The following is a 24,508-nucleotide window of genomic DNA, read 5'->3' on the forward strand; positions in this document are numbered from 1 at the left end:
TGTACTATTGCTGTGATTTATTACTGTTACTGAAGGTCCGCGGCTCCGAACCGTAGTAAAGGGACCTCTGGCTAATACGGTGGGTTCATGTCGGGCTCGTAGCTAAAAAAACTAGCTTTACTTTGTTGTCTGGGTCAACTTTGCTAGCAGAGACAGAGAGAGGCGTTGAAAGGCTGCTCCAACAGAACTTATTGTTTCAGAGGAAAACACGAACACGGTGTACAGTCGAGTCTTAATAGCTTACTTACAGCTGGGCTCGTCAGGCTCTCTTCTTGGCTGCAGTGGTTATTATTATATTTACATGCTTCCAGCTCCTGTTTCTGCTCGATGACAGCTCGTACTTTTCCTTTTTCTCCCTCCCTCGCTCACAGACACATAACGGGTATGGCAGTCCATTCTCCCTGCAGCACGGACTACACTGCCCATGATGCTACATTCTTTAGAGCTATACCTGTAGCATTCTGCCTGTTAGCTTAGCACAACAACAACAAAAAGGCCTCTCTCACCCAGGAAACACACAGCGTGTCACCCTGTAACCATGGCAACCGTAACGCCGCCTGGAACAACAGAACGTAGCTGTCAAACAAAACCCAAACAGTCCTGACCCGCCACAATATGAAACAGGGAAGTACCGCCGTGTAATCCATTTATTTCAACAAAGTAACTGTATTCTAAATACCACCTTTTTAAACGGTAACTGTAACGGAATACAGTTACTCATATTTTGTATTTTAAATACGTAACGGCGGCACATGTATTCCGTTACTCCCCAACACTGCCAATGAGAGTGTGAGTCATGTGGGTCATCAGACTAGACCCACGTGTGTTAAAGTGTTGTGAACACCACATGCAGGATTTACAGCGCCTCGACCTACAGCTTCGTGACCTTTGAACTTTACTCTGGGGTCTGACACCCTGCACTGAAACTTTAAGCCTGGCAGGCATTGAGCCCACAGACCCCCCACTGAGCAGGCTTTCAGTCCTTGTACACAGCTGTGTCTGCTCTACCTCGACTCAAACCTGACAAACTAAAACCTGGTTTCTACAGATGGATGGACAAGTGGAAACATGGTCTCTAAACTGTGTCAGTGCTACAGTGTAGCTGATGATCACATGATGTGAGGTCATCGTTCACCGTGGTCCATGCTGTCAGGATCAGATTACTCTCAGATATATTCATAGGTTTTTACCTGCTTATATTTATTCATGAAGTAATCAGATCTGAAGCAGCAGTGAATTAAATACTGTTTATTTGTATCTCAGTGCACATGACAGACTAGACACAACTGTGTGTTAGTAAAGGACACAACAGCATTCAGTCAGGAGCACTCTGAGCTTATTTTAACAAAAACAAGCAGATATTTGTCTAATAATCTTGTTATTGTTTGATCCCAGAAAGGAAACACTGCGCTCCACATATCCTCTCTGGCGGGCCAGGCTGACGTGGTGAAGATCCTGAGCAAACGTGGTGCTGATATCAACGCACAGTCTCAGGTGGGCCTCCACGCTGAAGCTGTTTAATCCTCTGCCGCTCATCACTGTCAGATAGTCAGGGGTTCTCAGCTGTGGTGTAACTGTTCCTCGTGTTTACCCATTTTGTCCTGTGCTTGGTTCTTTGTGTTAACAGAATGGATTCACTCCTTTGTACATGGCTGCCCAAGAAAATCACCTGGATGTGGTGAGGTACCTGCTTGAGAATGGAGGCAACCAGAGCATTGCTACAGAGGTAAGAGGAGTGTGTTTGGATGATGGAGTAATCTAAACACATTAATGTGATGTTTCCACTGATTTGATCACTTTTTAACTGCTCGGGGAGCTTTCTGCACACGGAGCAAGAAACCTCAAGTCTCTCAGTGAGAATCACACTCATCTGTCTCCTCTTAGGCTTTCAGAGTGTTCGTGGAACCAAGTGTTGATACAGCTCTTTCCAAACTAATGCCAAAATACATTTAATGAAGATGAATTTGAATGCAGGTCGTTTCAAATAATTTTATTTACACAGCACCAAATCACAACAACAGTCGCCTCAAGGTGCTTCAGACTGTAAGGTCGACCCTACAATAACACATACAGAGAAAACCCAACAATCATATGACCCCCTATGAGCAGCACTTTAGTGACAGTGGGAAGGAAAAACTCCCTTTTAACAGGAAGAAACCTCCAGCAGAACCAGGCTCAGGGAGGGGCGGGGCCATCTGCTGTGATTGGTTGGGGTGAACCCAGGTCAAAATAATAAACAAAACCAACGAAGTCCCGCCACAGAAAACTAGCTAAACCCTAAGAAACAAACGCACCAATGACAATAGCTACCCCTCGCGTCGTAGCCCAGAAACAGGAGCAAACAGTTCAAAACAAAAAGGTGGCTCACCCCTTCAGCCTGTGCACGCACAGGCACTGGACCGCACACGTTTGGCAGCTCTCAAGCAGCACGCTTACACAAATAACACAAAGAAGCCAGGTCCAGGTCTGAGTCTCTCTCATGGCAGCTGTCAGAGCGGCTTTTTGAACCCAGTCACGCGCCCCATGGTCCAATCAGCAGCCCGCTGCTCTTCATTAGAGGAAGGACCTGCAGAGATTCAGGAAAGAGACGCAGCACAGCAGCTAATACAGATTTGCTACGGCCACAGGCTGTAACAGATTCCAGTGTTAATGCCACCTCTCCTGGCTTTATGAGAATCACAACTCTTAATCAGCACATCGCTGCATCCAGCTAGTTTAAAACACTGTGTGAACTTTACCTGAAAACACAAGAGCTGGCAGGTGGGCTGCTGGTGTCCCATCGTCTTCAAAGATGACCAGGTTCACACTAACATGAGCGAGTCTGCTGACAGAAAATGTGCTTCAACATCACCCATCAAGACAGTTTGCCAGTGATGGCTGAGGAGGCGTATCTTTGCCAGCTGGTGCACAGTGCTGGAGACGTGTGCATGAGTTCATTTTTGAGGAGCAGGTCCCATCTCAGGATATTTCTTAACTCCAACTCGACTATGCTCGGAGTCACGCCGTCCAGGAGGAGCTGGTCCACTTGTGCAGCTGATTCAGGTGTAATGTCAGTGTCCCTGTGCCTGGATGAGGACATTAGCTAAATGGTCACCACCTGCACAACCCTCGCTTTCATAGGACTGACTTGTCATTAACACCGGAGCAGGTGAAACAGACTCATAATCACCTCTGCTTCCTAACTGGACAGACTGGAGTTTAAATGCCTTTAATTTTCTTGAGCAGTGTGTTTTAAACTTTTATTTTAAATGAGATGTAACCAGTCGCCCGTCTGCCTTCTCCTAGGATGGCTTCACCCCTTTGGCCATCGCGCTCCAGCAGGGCCACAACCAGGTCGTGTCTGTCTTATTAGAAAATGATACGAAGGGCAAGGTGCGCCTGCCTGCCCTGCACATTGCAGCTCGCAAAGACGACACCAAATCAGCAGCCCTGCTCCTCCAGAACGACCACAACGCCGACGTCCAGTCGAAGGTACGGCCATACAGTATTTTGGTTAAGTGTTGGCATGTGCAGAAGTCCAGTGAAGGTGGTGATCTGTGGTTATTCGTAGCTCCATGAAGGCGACAGTGGTTCTAGCTTTCCAGCACGAGGTTTGAACCTGTTCTTCAGTTATCCTGCTGAGACGCCTGATTGTATCCTCTCTGAATAATCACAGGGTCTGTTTCTTCTGTCATAGTCCCAAATAGATGAGTAGGTGGGAATGTGACAGATTCATCAAGGCGAGTGGAGTAATGCAGATTTGTGCTGTGTGGGATCGACGGGCAAAGAATAACTGAAGTGAGGCTTGAACCCACAGCAGTTATGCTCCGACCTGTGGTCCTGATGATGACCCACACCATGCTTCTTGTTCCCAACAGTAGTGATAATTCTTCCCATAACAGTGATTTTCTTCCTGAAGACACTGATCTAGTACAGAGATCGTTGCTACTCCACCAGTTGACAGCTTCTTTGTCGTGATATTCCAGCGAAGCTGCATAAATCAGATGTTTGTGTTTGCATCAGTGTGTCTCTGTCCTCTGTCTCATTCAGTGTCTGTGTGCTTCACACGTCACTAACTGCCTCTCTCCCTTTTTCCCCTCTCTCTGTTTAAATACCGCCTCTCGCACTCTTCCTCTCGTCACCCTCCTCCTCGCTGCACCGGTGTCTAAGTGTAGCACTGTCCACTGCATGGAGTGTGCCGCTGTCTGCAGGTTGTACGGTGGTCGTATTTAAGATTGCATGCACACGGTGGGGCTTGTTTTTAAGGCTGTGGTCTGACCATCAGCGAGAGACTGGAAGGGTTAAAGTGTCCGTTTAATATTGATGGAAATCACTGTTGTGGATGATCTCGAGTTTATAGTTACGACTGTTCCTCTGATGCCAGCTGGCAGCTTGAAGTGACGTGGCTGGAGTGGAAATGATCTTATATCAGCAAACATCAGTGATTATGTAACAACACTATAGAGTCTATTTAGGCTCCACGCACACATCTATGTGCTTCTGCTGCTGGGATGCAGCCATGTTGGACATGAGTCATAAAGAGGAGAGTAGCTCGAGTAGTTACAGTTACTCGGATACTGAAAAACACAACACGATGATCATGTGTGTAGTTATTACTAAATAAAATACTAAGTGAAGTGTTCTCAATAACAGAAAGCGGTGCATTATGTTTATACAGTAACGCCTTTTACTGTGATCTCAGCACAACTGTATGATCTGGCCACCAATACTTCAACAGTGTGGTCTTATATAGAATATTATATGTCTTATATATATAACATTATAATGGGGTTAGGTGTAAAAAATGCTAATGCTAAGCTAGCCCAATGCTAAGCTACCACCACAGAAAACAGTAGGGAGTCACTTCCCTTTACTTCAGGAAGCACGTCAGAAAAGTTAGCAAAAATGCTAATGCTAAGCTAGCCCAATGCTAAGCTACCACCACAGAAAACAGTAGGGAGTCACTTCCCTTTACTTCAGGAAGCACGTCAGAAAAGTTAGCAAAATTGCTAATGCTAAGCTAGCCCAATGCTAAGCTAGCCCAATGCTAGCGATGAGAGTAACATTGTAATATAATGCAAGCTGAAAGCAGACCTGTTAGTTCAGAGGCAACAACAGGCCGAGGATGGATTTACTGACCCAGAAAACTTCCCGAAACTTTGTCCGGGGTCGGACTGGGCGACCCGATGGGGGGCAGGACGGTGCCTTTCCTGCCCCCCAACCCTTTCCTCGGTCATTAAAGTCTTTAAGCTATGAAAACATCGTCTTAATTCCAGGTGGTTCACAGAATCTGTGCTTTATTAAAGAAGTAGTAAAAGAAGAAACGGATCATTTAGCTATTTGAAGCCACAGTAAGCAGAGCGCTGTCAGCTCTGACAGGACTGAGACGCTCCAGCCACGTCCTCTGTCGTCTGCACAGCTGAGCTAATGTCTGTGACCGCAGCCTAACTGAACTGATCTTTCCCTCCCCATCCTGCAACAGATGATGGTCAATAGGACTACTGAGGTATACACACACTCCTTCAACTCTGCACAGGCTCACACAGTCCCGTCCTTCTGTCATTTCCTTTGTTATCACTGCCTTGATTTCTCTCACCTCCACAGCACTTGCTATACATGAACTCTCATTTGGTCCATTCTGTGTGTTTCAGTTGATTTGATATTGTTTAATGATAAGAGGCCACCGTGCATGGCTGAGAGGAATGGCCGACCACTGCTGCTTATCTCTGAGGTTTTAGTTTTTCACCCGAGTCTGTTTGATTTCTTTGAATTTGATCATCAGCTCAGGATCACCCTTCGGTTTTCCTCCCCCATGTGGCCCTAAATACATTCAGACTGACTATAAAAACTGAATTGTTGTAATGACTGTGTTTACTTTCTGTAAGCTTCGATCATGAATGTGTGTGATGTGCACCGTCTCTTAGTCTGTAATTCTGCCTCTTTTTGTGTTGCATGTTTTAGAAATGCACTCTGCTCAGCAGTTGAAAGTATTGTTTACAAACTGATAATATGACAAAGCCCGTCCATGTAAGATAACACACTACACTACAAGAAGTAAGACATGCTATAATATATGGCTGCTTAAGTATGGAAGGCCAGTGAAGACGAACGACGCTGACATCTTTTCATGTCTTTAACATCTGGGACATAAGAGTGATGGTTGAAATACGATAAACAGACGATTCAACATCAGTAACTCTTCATGTTAAACTGGGCGGACGATGTATCACCACGATCACACTAGGGCTGCCACGATTGGTCGACTAGTAACGATTATGTCGACTATCAAAATCGTCGACGACTGATTTAATAGTCGACGCGTCGTTTGAAGCTTTGTAAGATCACAAAAGACGCAGGAATAAGTAGTAGGATTTAAGAGTGTAATAACGGACTGAAACAGAAGAGGGCAGCACTGCATGTACAAGGATGCCAGCTGCCGTTAAACCTCGAAGAAGAAGAAGAAGCTGTGTCCCAGAATTCATAGAGCGACCCAGCTCAGTTTCCAACAATGGCGGCAGCTAGTTAGTTTTAATATTACTCTTATTATTCTTTCTGGGTCACAAAATAAACGTTTAACATGTTTTCAGGTGAGAATGTAGCTGTGTAAACCTCAAATATCTGCTCAATTTATCAAGACACCACATATTTTCAAAAGCGCTCCGACGTTTTCGGAGACGTCTGTTACCCACTAGCTCGATAGCTAGCCGGGGGCTAGGCTAACTAGAGCCGTGAGAACAACGGACTCCCGGCTAATCGTTTTCAAACCCACCGTCTTTCGCTACTCAGGTTAAACATGATATATAAGTCACTTAGATAACTTAAAAATGTTGTTGTTTGGCTTTTTCAGTCTTTTATTTGTTCCTGAGTAAATCGGTTTGGCTGAGATTAAAGTTATAGTTTTTACACAGCTGAATAAACGTCAAGCAGACAGCTGATTATCAGAAGTGTGAGATGCTCGAGAATTTACTCCGGTGTCCTGTTATATTTTAGATAGCAAGGAGTTTATTAAACTTCACTGAAACAATCTGCAAATTTCATTAAAATTTAATAAACTATCATCTTGTCTTTATTTTTAGTTAGCACATACCTTAAACACTTAAAGCTGTAAGCTAATGATAGTTATATAAGAGCAGATGCTGCTGGTGCAATAAGCTGTACGTTTTACGTCCAATGGATGATGATCTGATTAATCGACTATCAGAATAATCGTTTGTGGCAGCCCAAGATCACAAGAACAAACTGTGTCACATCAGAAACCCGAGAAAGATTCAGACACTTATGTTAGGATAAATGTCACGTTGGGCTTTAAAATGTCGTTTGCAGAAGGAGGAACAAATAAACAAATAAAAAACAACATTTAACTGTTCTTCCTCTTATTGAACACACGAGGAGCAAAGGCAAACATTCACTGTGTTTCTTCCACCCATGGTCTTCCACACTTTGCAGCTTCTATAACATTTCTTTTAGAGTGCATGCGTTTCTTTAAAGAAGCAAACTAATCTGTAAACGGTGCAGCTCAGCATGGGAAGCTTGTGAAGCTCATATATAACTGTACAAAGCTAACATGTTAGCACAGACAGCATGTTGCATCCATGCTTCCTTACTTTGCAGCTAAGCTTCTGACTGTAAACTTTTGAACCATCTCGTTAGTCACTGTATTCTTCACGCTTCTGTAAACACCTTTTTCACATTAAATCGGACCAACACTAACAGAATGGAAAGGTAAGGCAAGAACTCCTCCACCCTACTCTGAAATCCTGTTTGCTAACAACAGTTAACATAGTGCACTTTGGTGTTGATGGGGACCTGTGTGGGTTACTGACCGTCTGTGTTGTCTGTGTGTGTCTGGATGACGTCTGCTCTGTGCTGATTTTTGATCTGTTTTCATTTCACTCGTGTTAAAAGCATTTGTTGGTCTTTACACAGTTTGCATGGACGTGTGTGTGTTTGGGGTTGTGTGTAGATGCTCTGACTTTCATATTAGTACCAATGATTATTTTTAAGTCCGATTTTCATCGTCCTTGATTTTAATTTACTTCTTTTACTCTTGGTGCAACTTTTGCATGCTGGGAAGACTAAAGGTCAAAGTTGACGGTGAAGCTAATGTGTGTGCTCTGTCCTGCTGTGTGTGTCTGCATCTTTCTGTCCTGCAGAGTGGATTCACCCCCCTGCACATCGCTGCCCACTATGGGAACGTGAATGTGGCCACGCTCCTGCTGAACCGAGGGGCAGCGGTTGACTTCACAGCGAGGGTACGAAACAAGCCGGATAAGTTATTTGGGTCTGAACTGTGTGACTGTAAGCTGGAGACTGTAAGCGTTACTGTAATCCGATTACTTTTTTCAAGTAAGTAAAGTAAGGGATTACTATTGCAAAAAGGGTAATTATTAAAGTAAAAAGTAATCGGATTACTTTTTTCAGGTAACGAGTAAAGTAAGGGATTACTATTGCAAAAAGGGTAATTATTAAAGTAAAAAGTAATCGGATTACTTTTTTCAGGTAACGTGTAAAGTAAGGGATTACTATTGCAAAAACGGTAATTACTAAAGTAAAAAGTAATCGGATTACTTTTTTCAGGTAACGAGTAAAGTAAGGGATTACTATTGCAAAAAGGGCAATTATTAAAGTAAAAAAGTAATCGGATTACTTTTTAAAAAGTAATCTGATTACTTTTTTCAGGTAACGAGTAAAGTAAGGGATTACTATTGCAAAAAGGGTAATTAGATTAAGCTGAAGCTCCAGCTTCAGTGGACAGGATGAAAACATGTCAGTGGGTAACTCTACAGCCACAACAGAGCTGAGTCAGTGATGAGGACCACGACTGACTGAGCTCAGTGTTGTGTTGGTTCTGTTTCCACACGTATAACTGACCAGAACACTGAGTTTTTTGGTTCCACATATACCAATATTTGGATTCTGAGCCGACGTGTTTAACGAGTTGTTGTTTTTGTGCGTCTTTGCAGAATGGGATCACTCCACTGCACGTGGCCTCTAAGCGTGGCAACACAAACATGGTTCGCCTGTTGTTAGACCGTGGCTCTCAGATTGATGCTAAAACCAGGGTGAGTAGCTCAAACGCACACATCTAATGTAACCTGAGCTTGGAGCTAGTTATCTTTAAACCACACCTGCCCACTCCCACAGTGGTGCAACTGTTACATACACAGTAGCAGCTAATGGTCGTGTGCATTTCTAACAACAGATATGATGGGGGGTTGTTCTTAGTTCATTCTACCTGTAGGTCTGCCACTCATCACTGGATGATCGGTTATTTAATAAACTGCTGCTCTGTGAAGTGCAAATAAAAGTTTTATGATATTCTTAATGCTTTAAATTGTGTATTTACTCCAGTAAAGATATTCAAACCAATAAAATGATGGAACTGAGGACTTTATTTTAGCAATGTGATGCCATTTATCAGAGAAAATGTTATCACTGTGTTAGTCCACTTCAGTTTTTGACTTGTTGTACATTAATGTAATGATGTTACACTAATAGCTCAGGGATAACAGATCCTGACATCGTCCCTCACATGCAGAGATATCTCTGTATTATCTAAATGATTTGATGATATATATGATAAGCACTGAAACTAATCTGTTACTGTTGTTGCCCATCAGTCGCCCCGTGTGTCCTTAAAGAAAAACATCTGCTTGACTTGTATTTATCTGTGTTTTTGCATCCTTTGTAGCGTCTGTTCATACATGACTCAAAATGTAAAAAGAATAGATGCTTAGTTTGAATGTTCTAATATCTGTTTTTGTTTTTTAACCCTTTAAAGCTGGTCAGAGCAGCACGCTCCATTTTGCGTAACTACTTTTAAATCCCGGTAGCTCTGCAACCACGTAAGCTAGCACAATAATTTGTTTTGCATATGAAACCGGAGGAGTTGTACTTACGTCTTATGCCATCAGCTTGTCCTCGGTCACAGTTTCCTTCCACATATAGCTTTGCAAAAACTGCATAAAAAGCAGCAACAAAAACATAATATTCCAGAAACACGCTTTGCCGATCCGATCAGCTGTTCGTAACACTTCCTACGTCCATCAGCGCGAACTATCCATGTCCTCCATGACCTGCCCGAAACAGGAAGTGACGTCATTGTCGCGGAAATGTAGTTTTTTACCATCAAGGCCTCATGAGCCTATACTGGTGTTTTTAAAAGTTATCTTTGACTTTCTGACTTTCTGTGTGGTTTCTGGGATGCTTAGGACTCATATTGCACTGCTGGAAATAGTTTATTTTGATGCATATGCTGCTTTTTTGCAAATTTGCCCTATAATATTTATTTTCGTTTTTCCTGCAGTATATAAAAATTGGTGTATTTCAAAAATAAAACTATGAAGACACTCAAAATAAATTTCCTGTGGTGGGAAACTATTTTGTGCAACTTTTTTGTATTTACAGTTTTGACAGATAAGCCTCTTAAATTTCTCTAACTAGAAATATATGTTAAAAAACAAAAACGATTTTAAATTTTTTGTAGTTTATTGCACTTTTTTGCAATTTATGTAATTACTATGCACTTAATGCAGACATATTATTAAAATCTGGGCTGTAGTGGTTGTATTGATGTATAGCAACTTGAAATGCTCCCAAAAATGGCTCCACAGCATGTAAAAATATAAAGTAAGCTCTGGCGGACTTGGTTCTATGGTCGGTCTTAAATAAACATCAGGATGAATTGATCAGGACTTTTTCTGTTATGAAAAGTGAAGCCATCGTTGTCCTGCAGCATCCAGAGTCGATTCATATTCACTGTCTTGGTTTCGTAGGACGGCCTGACTCCGCTTCACTGTGCTGCTCGCAGCGGACACGATACAGCTGTGGAGCTGCTGCTGGAGAGAGGAGCGCCTTTACTGGCCAGGACCAAGGTCTCACATTCACCATCTAAATCATGGTTGTGTCCTGTAACATGTCACTGTGAAGCTAAGGGCCTTGTCTGCTGGTGACCAGCAGGAGCTTTGTCTGCGAGGTGGGAGGAAGGAGAGGTCAAAGGATAAACACGCCCACGTGTTGTAGGGTTTGGCACTTTCTGCATATAACATGATGAGTTTGAGGGATTATTCTGTATAAAACATGATGAGCATGTTCAACAGATTCTTTGTCAAATACTCAACAGTAGATCTGCAGATCCGTGTTTGTTACAGAAACAGCAGTGAGTGAAGCTGCTGTTATCAATCAGAGATAAAAAGACACGCTGCAGCTGTTTATTTACCAGCAAACCAATAATGCATCTCACCTGCAGCTCTCTGCTGAACAACTGTCCCCTCCCACAGAACGGGCTGTCCCCTCTGCACATGGCAGCACAAGGTGACCACATTGAATGCGTCAAACACCTTCTACAGCACAAGGCTCCTGTTGATGATGTCACACTGGACTACCTGACAGCGCTGCACGTGGCGGCTCACTGTGGTCACTACAGAGTCACCAAACTGCTGCTGGACAAACGGGCCAACCCTAACGCCAGGGCACTGGTAGGTCACGAAGAAAACATGGATCCATGAATGGGAAAAGGATCCTAATCTGTCTACATGCACCTGGAGGTCACGGTTCACTGTGTTTGCTCCACAGAACGGCTTCACGCCACTGCACATCGCCTGTAAGAAGAACCGCGTGAAGGTGATGGAGCTGCTGGTTAAATATGGAGCTTCCATCCAGGCCATTACAGAGGTGCTTTACACATCGGAGTAATCTGCAGAAATGCCTTTATTATTGCTCTCTGTACATTTAAAATGTTACTATTGAAACAAATCTGTGACATTGCATGCATGAATTTGGTTACATGTAGCAAAGGTAGCTTCAAAACAGCCTCCTACAGTTACAGCATGCTAACAGCAGCAGACTGTTCAACAACATCCCACGGGTATAACTGGAGTCATAAAGTGATAAACCCACTCAGTAGTACTCACAGTAATGTAATAACATCAGGCCGAGTGGATCCTCTTGGTGTAATAGAATTAAGGGAGGCTTATTGTTATTGAACAATTTCAAATATTAGCATCTCTATAGACCAGGGTGGGGGAGCTGCAGGTTTAAATGACCTCCTCAACATGTGTTGAAGTTCTCCAGAGGCTGGTAATGACCTCATCATGTGATTCAGGACTATTGACCAGAGATGGGCAGTAACTGTAATCTGATTACTTTTTTCAAGTAACAAGTAAAGTAAGGGGTTACTATTGCAAAAACGGTAATTATTAAAGTAAAAAGTAATCGGATTACTTTTTATAAAAAGTAATCGGATTACTTTTTCAACAATGAGTAAAGTAAGGGATTACTATTGCAAAAACGGTAATTATTAACTTGAAAAAGTAATCCGATTACTTTTTAAAAAGTAATCAGATTACTTTGTTCAAGTAACGAGTAAAGTAAGGGATTACTATTGCAAAAAGGGTAATTAGATTACCGTTACTTTCCCGTAGGAACGCTGCGTTACTGCGTTACTAAAACCGTGATTTTTTGCGAGAATGTCTCATGACAGTGACGTAAGCGAGTGCGACGTTCGTGACAACAGCTGTGTGCAGATCAACAATGGATCATATATCGAGTGCAGAGAGAGTATGAGCGTGCAGCGTTTAAAGCGTGGAAGTACTGACCTTACTTTGAGTTTGATTCCATAAAAAGTGACAAAAACATTAGTGTCCGTTGTGCGTGGGAAGAAAACTTCTTTTTACAGCGAAAAAAAACCCTAAACTTCCAAACAAGCACCGAGTAGCTACGACGTAATGGGAAACTCACAGAGAAACTCACGGATTCTTCCACTGACCGCTGCACACCTGCACCAGGGTAAACCTCCGCCTACCCCACTCCTGCTTTACAGGTGAAAATAGAGCAACAGGACCGCTAGTCTTTGACTTTATTTATTTTCTGCTGTGTTTTACTTGCATCTATTTGAAAGACTGAGTGTAAACACACAAAATATTTAATTTATGTGCTGGAATGTGCAGAAAATAGGTTTAAATGTTAAACAAATTTCTTCCAGTCAGAGAATGTTGCAGATAATTTAATGTTTGCTTGATGCATAAAGTTAAAAGATTAAAACTAATAAAACAAGTTTTAAAAAGAGACTTTTCCATTTGATTACATTTTGTATGATGGATTATGTAGAAAAAGTAGAATTGGGCTGAAAGATCTATCACTTTATCACCTATTCAGGTTGTAAATCGTGTTTTTAAAAAGTAACTAAGTAATTAATTACTTTTGAAAATAACTAATCAGTAAAGTAACGGGATTACTTTTTGGGGGAAGTAATCAGTAATTAGTTACTGAGTAACTTGACCAACACTGCTGTTGACCCACGGTGAGATCTAACACCTGCAGTTCCCCCACCCCTGCTATAGACAGTACTGCTGGATGTAATTACAAATAAGCTGATTTCTAATTGAAAAATATTGATGGTAAATTAGTCATAAAGAGAAAATTGAAGGTTTTATTGTATCAGTTTTCTTCTCTAATGAAAGATAAGAACGTATTGTCCATTATGACCACCTGCAGTTATAGCATTTAATGGCTGCATGCCACACAGACATAACGCACTATATTATTCACCGATTCCTCTGATGTGCGTTTCATTCTGTCCGATCGTCTTGTGCTTTCTCCCGTGTTCAGTCGGGTCTGACGCCCATCCACGTAGCAGCCTTCATGGGTCACCTGAACATCGTCCTGCTCCTGTTGCAGAACGGGGCCTCGGCTGACGTCAGCAATATTGTGAGTGATGCAGCAGAAGTGACACAAACTGCAGCCATTTGTTAAGTCAACACAGCGTGACAGTGAGGTTTTCAGATTGTGCTGACTCGTCTGAGCCATATGTGTCGTTTGCACAGCGTGGAGAAACGGCCTTACACATGGCAGCCCGGGCAGGTCAGGTGGAGGTTGTCAGATGTCTCCTGAGGAATGGAGCGATGGTAGATGCTCGGGCACGTGTAAGACTCAAAAATCACATTTGCACACGTGATAAAGAGTCCTTAACGTTTTCATTCTGATGGTCACTGAGCTCTTTTTCTACTGCGCGTCCTGTTTAGGAGGAGCAGACGCCCCTTCACATTGCATCCCGCCTGGGGAAAACTGAGATTGTGCAGCTGCTGTTGCAGCACATGGCCCATCCTGATGCTGCCACAACCAACGGCTACACCCCGCTCCACATTTCTGCCAGGGAGGGGCAGGTGGAGACTGCCTCGGTGCTGCTAGAGGCAGGGGCTTCACACTCACTAGCCACCAAGGTGAGTGTGGGAGAAGACTTTGGATCTCCATGGTGTGATTTAGTGCACGGAGCAGTGGAACGAACATCTTTCAGTTCATGTAATGCTCTAGTTTCTTATTTTCAACATGGCAGCTGCAAAAAGTGAACACATGAAAACATTCAGGGTTCCCGCAGAAATCACTTGAAGTTCACTTTGTTCCTTCTGTAAGCTGTTTGTGTGACGCCTGTCAATGCACAAGATTCACTGTGAATCACTGTAATAAATCTATATAATAATATAATAATATATATATATAATAATCAATGTAATAAATCAAATGCAGCGTTTTAAAATATCAACTCAGGCTCTCGGAAGTCAACAAAAACAATAAATTAAATAATGTAAACAAATATATCACTGAAAAATCACCAAGAACAAAACAATGAAGCAATCAGACAAACAAATGCAGCATTTTTATTGCACTTAGATTTAGTTTGGCACCAAGCCGTGACACTTTGCCCCCTTGGTTCATAGTTGTCTTTGTCTCCACACCACATATGTTAGCTGACATTAATGTTTCAAACCATTGCATCTAGCCTTTAAAAATCAGCAGGTACATGCACACATCTGCTATCAGCGTGTAGCCTGTACACATGACCGGCCTACATTTCTGAACGTTGACTCTTGACCCCATGTAGTCCTCTGCTGAAGGCTGGGATAGAGAGGTTACTATAATACTGCATCTCCTAGTCTGTGTGATTCTTCTGATCAATGATTGATGAGGCAGTAAAGCTGCTGCGTCCCTCTGAATTGTTCATGAAGTCTGAACACAGCTGAGTGATTTATCACCATGACTGTTTAACAGGCTGTGCAGTCAGGATCTTTACTTTGTACCCAATCCCAGACAGACCAACCTCTTAATCTATTCACATAATGAGACGAGACAAAGCATTGTGTGAGGCTGCATTTGTCAGGCCTCAGTGCTTTTGCTCTCTCCTAGACTTCTCTCTGGGGAGCGAGGGGTGTGGCTGTCGCTGTTACAGTGTAACACAATTATAGCGCCATCCTTACAAACATCAAATTGTGCATAATTGTCCATATTTTCTCATAATATCAGTATTTTCCACAATGCAATGTAAGTAAACAAGTCTCTGCCATATTTCTCCTTTGCAACCTCAGTTTAATTTTTTGTGTACCTATTAAATTTAATTCTGCCTTTAAGAGACAAAAGGCTGTTCTCTCCATGAACAGGCCTGCATCATAAACAAGCTGGTTCAGTGTGTCCTTACAGCTAAAGTGCCCCCTCTGCTGGCCTTTAAATGAAATGGACGTTGCCTGTGGGTTACCTGCAGTTGCATCAGCTTGCTACTATGAACTGTTTATAGCATTACACAGATTTTGGCAGTAACTGAAGGTCTTTTCCTCTTATATTTTATACTGTACTTAAATACAAAGCTTAAATAATACTACGGCAATAGTAGTAGTAGTATGACAAAGTAAATAAAAAAGAAATAATACAAAAAGTAAGAACATTTCTGTTGACTAATAATACTTAATGTTCTAACAATATTTACAGTAATACTTTACATCTGGCAAGGTTTTAATTCGTGCAACCCACGAGCTCAACTCTGCTGCTCAACACACAAAGTCAACTCTGCTGCTCAACCCAAAAAATCAACTCTGCTGCTCAACACACAAACTCAACTCTGCTGCTCAACCCACAAACTCAGCTCTGCTGCTCAACACACAAACTCAGCTCTGCTGCTCAACAAACAAACTCAGCTCTGCTGCTCAACACACAAACTCAACTCTGCTGCTCAACCCACAAACTCAGCTCTGCTGCTCAACACACAAACTCAGGTCTGCTGCTCAACAAACAAACTCAGCTCTGCTGCTCAACACACAAACTCAACTCTGCTGCTCAACCCAAAAAATCAACTCTGCTGCTCAACACACAAACTCAACTCTGCTGCTCAACCCACAAGCTCAGCTCTGCTGCTCAACACACAAACTCAACTCTGCTGCTCAACACACAAACTCAACTCTGCTGCTCAACACACAAACTCAACTCTGCTGCTCAACACACAAACTCAACTCTGCTGCTCAACCCACAAACTCAACTCTGCTGCTCAACACACAACTCAACTCTGCTGCTCAACACACAAACTCAACTCTGCTGCTCAACACACAAATGCACTCTGCTTATGAATGTGGCACAATTTTAGGGGGAAATAAAAGTAAGATGTGTTGCTAACAACAAAGAAATCCTCCACCAAACACAAATGTCCTTACTTTCTGTGCAAAGTTTGTAATTAAAGCCTAACCTGTGATTTCTGAATACTGAGTTCCTGCACTTCGTGTCTTATAACAGAGTTCTTAGTGTCACTTTTTGGGTTGTCTCCTAATACAGAAAGGTTTTACTCCGCTGCATGTGGCTGCAAAGTATGGAAGCCTGGATGTAGCCAAACTTCTGCTACAGCGTCGCGCCCCTCCTGACTCTGCTGGGAAGGTATGGATCCAAACAGAAACTTGCTATCCTTAAAATTCATAGCATGTATTGTAAAACAATGAGATGTGTTTATTTTATTGAATTGTTAACTACAAGTTTACTGCAGGAATGCTGGTACAGTTTAAAAAATCAGCTGTCCCTTCATTTAGACTAACCCTGACTCAAAAAGCTAACAGGTGCCTGTTCACATCAGTGATCTTGTTTTCACTCCTTCATGCACATTTTTGTGTTCATAATAAGAGCCTAGCTGGTGATGCTGTCTAATATTACTTTAATTCTCACCTTCTAAAGCTTCTGTGTAATCCTTCCATACCTTACAGAATGGCCTCACCTCGCTCCATGTTGCAGCACATTATGATAACCAGAATGTGGCGCTCCTGCTCTTGGACAAAGGAGCGTCACCACACACAATGGCAAAGGTGATTCAACAGAGCACAGATGTAGTATATAATAGGATTGTTCTGAGCCAGAGGGACGTCACAGCTGACGGCTCGGTCCTCTTTTTAAAGACAGCTTTAAAAAAAAGTCTCTGAAGCCTCAACGAAATCTGAAATTCCCTCAGGAGGAGGAACAGTGTTTGATGATTCAGCTGCTGATGAATCCATTACATTTGAAGCAGGATAGTCTGTGTTATTGAGCCACAATAGAGCACAGTCTGTGCATTCACACTAATGAAAGCGTGTGTGACTGACTCATATGTGAGGAGTGAGTGACATCATCAGCATGCATTCACTGCCAAACTCTGATAAACAGTCGTATTAAAAGTAAAGATGATATTCAACATTTGCTGACCAGCAACTCTCGCGTGTGTCCTGCACCAATCAGAACGGCTACACTCCTCTGCATATTGCGGCTAAAAAGAACCAGATGGAGATCGCCACAGTGCTGCTGCGTTACGGAGCAGAGACTAACATCCTGACCAAGCAGGGGGTCACTCCACTCCATCTGGCCTCCCAGGAGGGTCATGCGGACATGGCCGCTCTGCTAATAACCAAAGGAGCTCAAATCAACGTTCCCACCAAGGTACCGTGGAAACTCACCCAGTGATGCATCTCTGCCCTGTTTAGCGCTGCTGCTGTTAATAAAGCTACGAATGTGTCCACAATTAGAAATGTCAACAGTAAGAAAGAAAAGGTTCATACAATACATGGAATTAAATAAATGTGAATAATGATAATAAACTGTGCACAGTTCCTGTCCTCTGTGTCTGCAGAGTAACGGCTAAATCTGTGTTGGTTATTAAACCAACAGTGTTTCTGATAGTTTGGTATAAGGCACTATCACTATCATAAGCTAACAGCACTAATGCTTGTCTGTGTGTTGCTCCTGCAGAGTGGCCTGACTGCCCTTCATTTGGCAGCTCAGGAGGACAAAGTGGCCGTTGCTGAGATTCTGGCCAGAAACGGTGCCAACCTGGACCAGCAGACCAAGGTCTGAAAAAGGGTTTTCTTCCCTTTAATAACAGTAACAGCTTCTGAGGTTGTTATTCATGACTTAAAGAAATGTAACTGGTGTGTTTTTGCTTCACAGTTGGGCTACACGCCACTGATTGTAGCGTGTCACTATGGAAACGCAAAGATGGTCAACTTCCTCCTTCAGAACGGCGCAAGTGTCAATGCCAAGACTAAGGTACTGAAAAGCAGCTGTGGTGTTTTTATGAGAGCTGAACGAACAGGACTCACCTCTGCTGTGCTTTCAGAACGGATACACTCCCCTGCACCAGGCAGCGCAGCAAGGAAACACACACATCATCAATGTGCTGCTGCAGTACGGAGCCAAACCCAACGCTACCACTGTGGTACGCAAACACGCACACACTAACACACACACATGCACTCACACACACGCACACACATATAATGGTTTGCTTTCCTGTGCAGAATGGCAACACAGCTCTGGGAATTGCTCGCAGGCTGGGTTATATTTCTGTGGTGGACACACTGAGGGTTGTGACTGAAGAGATCATCACCACCACCACGGTACGTCACGCACACCTGCACACTTCTCAGAGCCTGTCTAGGCTGTGATAGGGCGGGTACGCCTTGGACAGGTGGCAGAGAGATAAAACTCTCAGGTTTGGCTTTGACCTGCTGGAGGAAAACAGCAGCCAGAGTGAAATTCATGCAGAAAACCTGAAACCTCCACAGACCTGCAGGGTCAGGACCCTTCTGTCCTTTATGAGCCTATCCGGTCGTTAAGTGATGACGTGAGGAATCCTACTTCCGGGCCTAAAGTAGTCTGCGTTTAATATGCTTTTGTGTTGTTAACATGTTTAATGTTTTGTATTTTCTTCTATTTAATCTCAAAAAGCTCCTAAAACAGTCAGTGATCACTGTTGACCTCCCTCGGCTTTTATTACCGCTAATCATTTATTTAAGCTCAGTTTTCAAAACCTTAGGATGTAACTACAGCCCAGCCCATGCAGCAGTATATGAATGACTAACCTCGTATTGTGGATGGATTATCTCAGTTGTTCTCCAGGCTGAAGTTTGGTCCTTTTACAGCATCCTGCCATGCGATTACATTTGTTCCTGACCACCGAGAACACTCACGTTAACTTTTATCCAGTGGAAAAAAAGTTAGCTTGTTTATATTATGCTAACATAGCTGTGTCGCTAGCGGTCACGTAGCACATCATTATATACCAGCTAGCCAAACTTCAGTAACCCTACAAACGTCACTGCTGTTTAGTTTTCTGTCTTCATTTATGTTGGAAGTGATAACAGAGCTGTACGTTTGAATTTGTTTCCAAAACCCCGCAGTCAGGACATGCTATATTGTATTCAGATAGAAGCTAGCGAGCTAGCTAGCTAGCGAGCTAACTTCCTGCTAACTTCTAACTCCGTTAAATGTCATAAATTCCGTTTTCATGGATGCCTGGATGTTAAACTCAGTTGTTACACCTGGTAAAGCAGAACGCTGATCATTTTATTAAAGATGACAGACTTTAGACTTTTTTAACTCTCAGTAATGCCATAGTGATCGTTTGATATATGGACCTGCAGCTGAGTTTAGGCCCAGACACGGCTAGTGACGTCAGACTTAACGACCGGATAAAGCTACCCACGACACACACCTCCCTACATCTTTTACATTTAGAAATTCACATAACTTTAGTCTTCATAAAAACAATGCATTTCTTTATCTGTCCACTATAATGCATCACTTTGGCGTAATAACACAACACTGGTTGAGATATGTGAGAGCACAACAGTAAAAATGATGCGTGCCATTACATCAGTACAAATCTCTGTTTTTTCAAAATGACCACACGGTTGAATTAAGACAACAAAGCTAACTGCTCTGCATTAAACTATCTGGCTTTGCCTGATAAACTCACTGTCGTGTTTTTAACGGGGTGTGTTTGCTCTGATCTGGCAGACGGTGACGGAGAAGCACAAGCTGAATGTGCCAGAGACCATGACTGAAGTACTCGATGTGTCAGATGAAGAGGGTAAGTTGCAGCTACAGCGTGAGCCTGCAGCCCACTCCCCAATGAACAGAGCCACCTCTGGTCCTGCAGCCATGAGTTTATTTATCACACATTTAAGTTGGAAAACGTCCATCAGTTAATCCATTTAATCTTTATAGCCTGCACACATTAGCTTCTGTGTTGGCCTCTGTAGCCACTGTACTGGTTGTAACATGTAGCAGATAAAGTGATGATGCTGAGATCAGACGTTGGACCTTTCTGTTCGTCCCTCTTTGTGGCTTCAAATGATTTTTACCATCAACCATCCGCCTGTGACTGTGCTGTTTACCTACAGCGTGGGAAACCACTGATGATGATGCTATGTCAGACGACTCCATGGATGAGGAAGGTAGTGAGCATGAGGGTGTGTGTGCAGGTTTGCTGTAGGAGTGAAGGCATGGTGAATAAGCCCGTACTAACTCTTCCAGAGGTCCAATCAAGTCGTTCATGTTACTGAGAGAGTAACAAGTGTTCGCTGTGTGCAGAAAACGTTTGTCTTTCCAAGTTAAAGTGGAAACAGCTGTTTCATGTCAGTGTGTTGGCTACAGACTTAATTATGTACTTTATAACATCATGAAGTGAATAAATTCTTCTTCACAGCACCTGTCAGTGGGTGACATTTACCAGGGAGCATGTGAACCTCTCGTCCTCAGAGGCGATGTGTTACGAGCGGGAACGGACAGAGCATCTCCAAACTGCCGTTTGTTTGGGTGTTCCCGGGCTGTAGTGATCAGTATCCATCAAAACTGGTTCATGGAAGTGACAGTGGTGAACCAGCAGGGTGATGGACGGCTCACTGGTGCATGATACTGCAGCTCAGGCTGCTAAGAAGGTTGTTGCTGGTCATGTCAGAATACACAGTGCATCAGTTTGTCATGTACAGGGGTGCACAGAGCAGGCAGGGAGCCCACTGACCTCAGTTCAGCAATGAGTTTGAGGTGTGGATCTGCTGCTAACATCTTGTTCCCAGACACAACAGCACAGAGAGTCCATGGCTGGATGCAACAGGAGCACCAGCACAATGTTAGGAAGTTCTAATGTTATGGCACATCAGTATAGGAATTTGCATTGAGGAAATCGCACTAACGTTAACGTTAACGCTAATGCTAACGCTAATGCTAACGCTAAGCTTAGATACTCCCGAGGTCTCCACTAAGCTTTGGGTTCCTCGACTCCAACCATCAGGCCCATGATGTTGTTTTAAATGATGTCATATTGTTATGGACCAGTATATAAAACAGGGGAAGATTCTTGTATCATGTTCAGTTGTAAACATGAGGAACACAGCAATGTTTCCATTCAGCTGTAGCCACGTACACAATGTACACATGAGAGTGGGATCAGCATCAGTACAGCTGAGTCACATTCAAAGCTTTAACTGTCCTTTAAGCCCTTAATTCATTCTTCTGCTTCTGTGCCTGCTTGTGTCACGGTTCTGTATTCAGTATTTTGAGTTATGTTTTTGCATTTTGGATTCTTTCCTTATTATGATGCTGATGATTATGACTCTATGTTTCAGTTGTTCTTGTTTAGGGATTAGTTCGCAGGTTTTGTTCTCATGTTTGTTGCAGGTTTAGTTCAGTGTCTAGTCTGTCTCTGTGTCGTGTCTGCGTCTTTGTTTAGTGGTGTCTTGTTTCCTGTTTTACTCTGAAGGTTCATGTTCCTGTCTTATGTCAGTGTTTCTGGCTTTGCTGTCTCATTAGGTCTTACTCCTCCCAGCTGTGTCCCCCTTCTGTCTCTGATTCCTTGATGACTTCCTCGGTGTATTTTAGCCCAGTGTGTCTTCGTGTCAGTGTCGTCTGTTCATGCACCCTGTTATTTCTAGCTGCACGTCATGATTCTAGTCTGCAAGAGTTGGTATTGGACATGTTCATAGTCACGTTCTCCAGTCATGTTTCCCTGCACCTTCATGTGCCAGCATCGAGATCTCGTTCACAGTTTTTCATGTTCACAGTCTGTCCACAGTCATAGTTCAGTCCTGGTCTTCGTTCATAGCCTTAGTTACTCCCAGTTTATGGTTTGTTATTTTGCCTTCTGTATCAGCCCTGATTGAAGGCTCGCTTTGAGCTAAGCACAAGTTTAGCCTCCAGCGTCTGTGTCCACACCTGGGTCCACCAAACACACGCTCCACACGGTCGGCCCTCGCGGGCCGTGACAGGCTGTGTTCTGAACGTATTTATTCTGCAGGATAAAAGCAGAATAAAAGCGTTTTGTCTTTGACAATCACTTGACAATGTCTTTCTCATCACATAATTTGAGGAAACGTCAGATTTTCTTACATTCATCTTCACCTTAAAGGAAATATGCTGAAAAGTCACTGAATCACGTTTGTTTTCTTGCATCTGCAGGTAGAGCGTCTCTGTGTCACTGCAGTTTTTCACTTGTTCTGCTGGCCTAGCATGAAGCTTTCTGCCATAGCTGCTGCAACATTAGCTGACACTGCTCTGGCAGTTGTGACTATATGTGGAGAGAGTGAGAGACTGTTGTTAGTGCCCATGCCAACATGTCAACAAAAAAGATTGTTTAACACTTGGATAATGTTAGCCAGCAGCTTGCATGAATTTGCACCAATTTGCAAACCAGAGTTATTCTAAATGTATGAATTAAAACTGCATGACAGTGACGCTGCACAGCTGTAGCTCATTACTAACATCAGTGGTTCGATTCCCGGCTCCTCCAGCTGCTATTGTGTCCTCGCTGCACCCCAGATTGCTCCCTTCAGCATTTCAGCGAGCCTGGCAGCTCAGAGACAGCGAAACGTAAAAATAAAGTGTGAATGTGCACATGGGTGAAATATGCTCATTATAAATATACTTATAAGTGCCATGTGTATGTCTGTTATAATACATGAATCGCCTGCACACAGTCATGCTGAACATGTTGAGGCAGGCATCCTGCAGCCAGCAGCGATGCTGAGCCCTGCTGTGCAGGAGTGCAACAGTAACAGTGCTGAATCACTGTTATGCAGTTAACATAAGCCTTACAGTTGCTCTGCACAGTCCTCAGTCAAAGCATGAGAATACAGTCGAATATAGAGATGCTGTAGCGAGAAGCTGTGAAGTGCACGTCAGTTTCACTAAACTGAAAGGTTTTCTTAACTAGAGACACAAAGCTGACGACACGTTGAGGTTTCCTGTACAGGCAGACGCAACAGCCCTGTGTTTATTGTCCATGAGCCACATCAATGTCTTTCCACTTTCAGCCAGATGTTCTAATGTCCTGTTTGTAAAGTGGATGTGATGTTTCCACATGTGAATATCAAAACCAAAACAAGCACAATTACAGATTTGTTGACTTGTTTACATAATATTTCTAACAATATCCCAACATCAAGGTGCGTCACTGTGTTTTCTCATCAGTGGTTGGTTATAGTTGTGGTTTTAGATAGTTTCATTTCTCTGCTTCCTAAGGTGACGACACGATGACAGGCGACGGAGGGGAGTATCTGAGGCCTGAGGATCTGCGGGAGCTGGGAGATGACTCCCTGCCAGGACAGTACCTGGATGGCATGAACTACCTGCGCTTCAGCCTGGAGGGAGGACGAGCCGACAGGTGCATCAAACTCTGCTAAACACAGAGAAACTCGCTGTGAAACATGTTTCTGGATGAAATGATCCATGCACAGACTTCTGCACAGACTTCCAGATGTTCTCTATACAGCTTTACAAGCTGCAGCTCACGCAGCTGTTTTAATAACTAACTCTTTCCCCTTTATGACATTTTGTGTAACCTACTTGTGCATTTCTTCCCACCCTTTTTACTCACATTGGCTCCGCCCCGTTCAGTGTGTGCACAAACAGCTAACTGCCTGTATGTTGTGTGTCTGTTTGCAACCTCTTCACACTTCATGGTTTTTCATATCTACATAATCGAATGCAAAGGTATGTGCTGACCTCATCCACGTATCTGGACTTCTAAGTCTTCAGCACCAAGTTTCCAGTTTATTCATTTATAATGCACTTTCAAAAACAACAGTTGTTGACCAAAGCACTGCACAATAACACAGTCATAACAAATAAAACAGAATATAGATTAAGAGAAAATAGAATCATGTAAAGAACAATAGAAACAGATTTATCTTGACTGAAAAGAAGAGTAAAAGTGGTCTTTAGACGGTTTGACCGTCTCCAGTGTTGGAGAGGTCCTGACATGCAGGAGCAATGAGCTCCATAACTTAGGAGCAGTCACGGCAAATGCCCGGTCTCTGTGTTTTAACGTCAAGCTTGGGATCTTGGGGGAGAATACCGGGTTAGGAAATCAGGAAGATATATATGTAACGTCTTACAAACAAGTGTTAAAATGTTAAAATTAATTCAAAAGCTGACTGGCAGCCAGTGTACTGGTGCAAGAATGGCAGATATGTGATCC

The 24,508-nt window shown here is 43.1% G+C and overlaps 1 protein-coding gene across 4 annotated transcripts in view; it reads left to right on the plus strand.

Annotated features, from left to right (window-relative positions):
• ank2b (ankyrin 2b, neuronal) overlaps nt 1-24,508 on the plus strand; it is a 113,774-nt gene that overhangs the window by 47,587 nt on the left and 41,679 nt on the right. For 2 of the 4 annotated variants that reach the window (XM_087838046.1, XM_087838047.1), the window contains exons 4-25: nt 1,396-1,494; nt 1,628-1,726; nt 3,286-3,471; nt 5,462-5,485; nt 8,133-8,231; nt 8,943-9,041; nt 10,755-10,853; nt 11,259-11,456; nt 11,554-11,652; nt 13,588-13,686; nt 13,803-13,901; nt 14,001-14,198; nt 16,570-16,668; nt 16,989-17,087; nt 17,494-17,691; nt 18,001-18,099; nt 18,199-18,297; nt 18,368-18,466; nt 18,549-18,647; nt 20,050-20,122; nt 20,436-20,489; nt 23,551-23,692. In XM_087838046.1, the coding sequence (XP_087694172.1) occupies nt 1,396-1,494; nt 1,628-1,726; nt 3,286-3,471; nt 5,462-5,485; nt 8,133-8,231; nt 8,943-9,041; nt 10,755-10,853; nt 11,259-11,456; nt 11,554-11,652; nt 13,588-13,686; nt 13,803-13,901; nt 14,001-14,198; nt 16,570-16,668; nt 16,989-17,087; nt 17,494-17,691; nt 18,001-18,099; nt 18,199-18,297; nt 18,368-18,466; nt 18,549-18,647; nt 20,050-20,122; nt 20,436-20,489; nt 23,551-23,692 (2,459 nt within the window). Of the gene's footprint in view, nt 1-1,395; nt 1,495-1,627; nt 1,727-3,285; nt 3,472-5,461; nt 5,486-6,950; nt 7,702-8,132; nt 8,232-8,942; nt 9,042-10,754; nt 10,854-11,258; nt 11,457-11,553; nt 11,653-13,587; nt 13,687-13,802; nt 13,902-14,000; nt 14,199-16,569; nt 16,669-16,988; nt 17,088-17,493; nt 17,692-18,000; nt 18,100-18,198; nt 18,298-18,367; nt 18,467-18,548; nt 18,648-20,049; nt 20,123-20,435; nt 20,490-23,550; nt 23,693-24,508 lie in introns of those variants that run through there. The other 2 variants (XM_087838049.1, XM_087838048.1) reach the window with 2 other exon arrangements.

This window comes from Neolamprologus brichardi, chromosome 3, assembly GCF_056152115.1.
Source record: "Neolamprologus brichardi isolate AB-2024 chromosome 3, ASM5615211v1, whole genome shotgun sequence".
Taxonomy (NCBI): domain Eukaryota; kingdom Metazoa; phylum Chordata; class Actinopteri; order Cichliformes; family Cichlidae; genus Neolamprologus; species Neolamprologus brichardi.